The sequence below is a fragment of the Orycteropus afer genome, unplaced genomic scaffold (assembly GCF_000298275.1).
Source record: "Orycteropus afer afer isolate SDZICR_OR568_19922 unplaced genomic scaffold, OryAfe1.0 scaffold00166, whole genome shotgun sequence".
Classification (NCBI taxonomy): domain Eukaryota; kingdom Metazoa; phylum Chordata; class Mammalia; order Tubulidentata; family Orycteropodidae; genus Orycteropus; species Orycteropus afer.
The window spans coordinates 2,108,622-2,113,409 of record NW_006921753.1 but is presented as its reverse complement, the minus strand read 5'-3'; the positions used below and the strand labels follow the sequence as shown (position 1 = coordinate 2,113,409).

Below are 4,788 nucleotides of genomic sequence, written 5' to 3'. Positions count from 1 at the left end.
AAGGAAGATGGGGCAATCTACTTCCGTAGTGATACTGCCTCGGAAACCCAAGGAGGGGTCGCTATGAGTCAGGTTTGACTCGATGGCACATAACAACAACAAAACTTCTTTTAAAGAGAGAAACAAGAAACCTTTTGTTAGACTCATCCATGCCATGACATAAGATCTAAATGCACATGCTTTAAGGCTTAGAGCAGAATTGAGTATCTGCCGTATTTTTCTTTGAAACTCTTTTGCTTTAATCTTGAGTTTATTGACTTGAGATTCTGCTATCTCTGCACTTTCTTTAGCTTCGTTCAGCTGGTGTTGCTGCTTCTTATACTTGGAAAGATATTGATTGGCTTGTGCTTCCTATAAAAATAAAAAATATAAAGAAATCCCTGTTTATAGAGTCATTTTTTCTTTCTGCTATGACATGAGAAAGTTAAACATGTGTGAAAGGAATCTAAACTTCTAAGTACTGAATGGACTATCATATTTGGGTATGATATATATAGCTTCAGACTTTACAGCAGGGACCAGAACCATGTTATAACTGTTGTTCCCTGGAAATTCAGAACCTGATCAGCACTTTCCACCACCTGGATGTTGCACAGCTTTCACTGACTTGGTGTGCTATACAATAGCCACAGTTGTTTGTGCTGTAATCAGTTCAGTATCCTATTCAACTTCTGAGTAGAAGGGGGCTTGTACTTAAAATTATATGTGTCAACAGGTAATCCTAGTAGTGTGTTAGCCCAAATCATTGAAATAGTAAATTCAAAGCTGCTCAAGGGATATTATTAGGCATAACCCAACATATATGGCACTTATCAATTATACTTCATATAGTTATGAACAACAGCCCAGGACGGCAAGTACACATCAAATGACAGTCATTTTGTTCACAACCATGTCCAAGCTTATCAGGAGAAGTAGAATTGTGAACCTTGTTTTTGTTCATCTCTACATGATAACTGTCCTTATGTAGCTCATTTTTCATAGCACACGTGTTTGGATGTAACCATTAGTAAGTAGCTCAAACAAATTTTATCATGCGTGACATTTCTAGCTTGAGAAAAAACAGGGAGTGAGCAGACATTAAGCTAAGCTTGTCCTCTCTGGCAAGCTGCTGGCCTAGCTCAAGATTACTTATCCTGTTAGTCAAAACTAGCTGGGAATCCCTGAGGCTGCCACTGTCCCTAAGTACTTACCACTGCCTCTACTTGCTGCTTATAACTTAGCACTTCTAGCTGAAGTTTATACTTAAGAATCCACATCCTGTTCAGGTTTTTCTTGTTCCCCTCTGCCAGAAAGTGCATAGGGATGCAAATGAAGGTAATTTGAAAGATCCAGCACTCTTACACTGAGGTAGCCTCATGTAAGGAAATAATGGCTAGGGAATTTTCTTAAGCGTTGATGTGAGTTGGTGATATGAAAAATGAGTTTATTTCTACTTGTTTCCTAGTTCTGAGAAATTAATAAGCAAATTTCTGAACAATAACTATAATTCCTCCTGATCTATCCACAGCATCACACTAGCTTTTACTTAGATGGAAGTTGAGGCCATGAGTCTTAGATGGGTCTCCAGAACTTCCATCCCAGTTAAGCTCCTTCCTTATACTCTCACCTGCCTGTGTTTTTTGAGTATGAATGAAGTGATTTTGACAAATTTACATTTGTAAAACTGAAAACTAATCCTCCCCTTGCCCCAAGACAAACCAACTCTTCCCTTGAACTTTCTAATTGACTCTTGGATTTGGATAGTGCAAACATAGTAAAGATAAGATACTCATTTCAGAGAAATGAGATAATGAGGAAAATCCCACACATTGTGGGAACCTTGGTGTGACTGCTCTGGTTGCCTCCACTGGAATCCAGTCTTGTGCTGGAGAAAGAAAATCTGATGAGGCAGTATTTCTCAATTGGGTTCTGAAATTCTGCTGAGGGAAAGAAGCAGATAAGCAAGCAGGTGGGTAGGGCCCAGTATGTTTCCTGCCTCCCACCCAACTTCAACTGAAGTATTTGCCATTTGGAACTTTGTTGTTCTTGTTGTTGTTATTTGCCGTCGAGTCAGCCCTGACTCATAGCGACCCCTCCTTGGGTTTCTGAGGCAGTATCACTATGGAAGTAGGATTGCCCAACCTTCCTTCTGAGGAGTGGCTGGTGGGTTTGAACCACCAGCCTTCTGGTTAGCAGTCAAGTGCCTTAGGCACTATGCTACCAGAGCTCCTTTTGGAACTTTAGAACTTCTCAAAGGAAGAAAAGATCTGCCTATTGGTGATAACCAAAAAACAAAAACAAAAACAAAACAAACTCACTGCCACTGAGTCGATTTGACTCATAGTTACCCCTCCTTGGGTTTCTAAGGTGGTACCTATGGAAGTAGATTGCCCAACCTTCCTTCTGAAGAGTGGCTGGTGGGTTTGAACTGCCAAACTTCTGGTTTGCAGTCAAATCCCTTAGGTACTATGCCACCAGACCTCTGATTTAACCAAGATCTATACCTGCTGCTCAAGTTCTTCTTACACCTGTTCCATAAAGTGTCAACTTCTTTGGTGCCTTTTTGGTTCTCCCACTTATCTTTCTCTGCCCTCCACAAGCTACTCCAACGAGGCTCATCTCCTCCTGTATCCCCATAGATTCCCTACTTATTCCCTCTTCCACAGGTGTAGTTGAGCTGTTTTCATCACCTGGAATGCCTTCTTCTTTCCTAAAGTACAACCTGACAACAGATAATTACTAATTTTAAGCTTACTGAGGCAGGGAAATGAGACAAATCAATGTTATAAATAAAATCCCTTCTGTTTTCGTCTTCCTATCACTCTGTCAGTTAATGAAATTTGACTATTTATGACTTTATATATTTATGTTGCTCTTGTTGTTAGGTGCTATCGAGTCAGCTCTGACTCATAGCGGCCCTACGTACAACAGAACAAAACACTGCCCATTCCTGTGCCAGCCTCACAATCCTGGCTATACCTGAGCCCATTATTGCAACCACCTGTGTCAATCCATCTCGTTGAGGGTCTTCCCCTTTTTTGCTGACCCTCCCCTTTACCAAGCATGATATCCTTTTCCCAGGAATGGTTCCTTCTGACAACATGACCAAAGTAAGTGAGATGAAATCTGGCCATTCTCGCTTCCAAGGAGCATTCTGGCTGTACTTCCTCCAGAACATATTTATTCATTCTTCTGCCAGTCCTTGGTACTTTCCCTGTTCCTCACCGATATCACAACTCAAAAGCATCAACTCTTCTTAGGTCTTCCTTATTCATTGTCCAGCTTTCACATGCATATGAATCTATTTAAAATACCATGGCTTGGTTTAGGTGCATCTTAGTCTTCTACAAGAAATTCTAAGACCAACAGAGACTTGCTAATAAACCAATAGCTGAGAAGAGGGAGCTGGTAAGCAGGCCACATAGCAGAACATTGAAAAAAGCTAGAAGTGGTTGCTTATATTAATGATATTCCTCCCACTTGGAAAGACAAAAGTTTTGACATTAGGCCTAGGCTCACATCTCAGCTGAGGTAAGGATTTGTGACGAATTAAGTAGCTGTAGTAACCACCATGGAGCTCTGGTAGCATAGTGCCTAAGGCACTTGACTGCTAACCAGAAGTCAAACACACCAGCTACTCCTTGGAAGAAAGGTTGGGCAATCTAATTCCGTAGTGATACTGCCTCAGAAACCCAGGGAGGGGTCGCTATGAGTCAGCTCCGACTCGATGGCAAACAACAAAAACTACACAAGTAATCACCATTGTTCACTGCTTGGATTTCCTTTCAAAAAAAATTTTGCCAGTCAGCTGTGAGAAGTGCAATTACCTAACAGCTTCTAGCCACAGCATTTGAGCTGAGGCCCCCACTGCCATCAAGTTGATCCCTGTAAGGTTTCCAAGGCTGTAAATCTTTACAGAAGCAGACTGCCTCATCTTTCTTCTGCTGAGTGGATGGTGGGATCAAGCTGCTGACCTTTTGATTAGCAGCAAAATGCCTGATCCACTGTACCACCAGGGCTAGCACAGAGTTAATCCCTGCTTATGACAGGGTTATGAAGTTCTGGCCATTTCATTCCAACATGGGACTCCTTTATGGGCAATCTTTGTGCTAGAGACCTGCTCAACTCTGCACTATAGTCCCAGGCTCTTTCTACTCTGTATTCCTTCCTTCACCCTCTCCTCTCGCAGGTGTCAGACCTGTGCTGTGATCTGAAGGCTTTCTCTGGCCAATATGGTTTACTGGAGAGTAAACCATCTTTCTCTTTCAGAGCTATTCCCTCCAAAAAATCTCCTATACTTCTAATTCCATCCTGACATCTGGTTCCTAGAGAACCCAGCCAACACAGTTAACCAAATTTTGTTTTCTTATCTCAAAATGTGGAGATACTATATTTTTTACTCAGTTTGTAAGGATTAAATAATATCCACATCCAGATTCTTGAATATAGGAAGCAGTCAAAGGTAAAAGGGGACAGATGAGTGAAGAATGAGGGCGGGAGCAGAGAAACCGTCTTAACTTTCTAAATAACCACAAATCTCTAATCTCATGTCCTGCCTTGCAGCACATTTTGCTAGGTATTGAATATAGAAAATATAATGGATTTCCAAGTGCTGAAGGGACAAAAACCAAACTCACTGCTGAGTCAGATTCGACTCATAGCAACCCCACCTTGGGTTTCTGAGGCAGTATCACTACAGAAGTAGTATTGCCCAACCTTCCTTCCGAGGAGTGGCTGGTGGGTTTGAACCTTGGAGTGGCCTTCTGGTTAGCAGTCAAGTGCCTAGATGCTACCAGAGCTGGTAGA

General features: G+C 41.7%; 1 protein-coding gene across 1 annotated transcript in view; it reads right to left on the bottom strand.

Moving 5' to 3' along the window:
* Positions 1-110: 110 nt before the first annotated feature.
* The window catches only part of MYH15 (myosin heavy chain 15), a 214,061-nt gene continuing 209,383 nt past the window's right edge, over positions 111-4,788 (bottom strand). Inside the window, 3 exon segments of the mRNA XM_042781754.1 lie at positions 111-131; positions 181-351; positions 1,194-1,293. Of these exon segments, the coding sequence (XP_042637688.1) occupies positions 111-131; positions 181-351; positions 1,194-1,293 (292 nt within the window).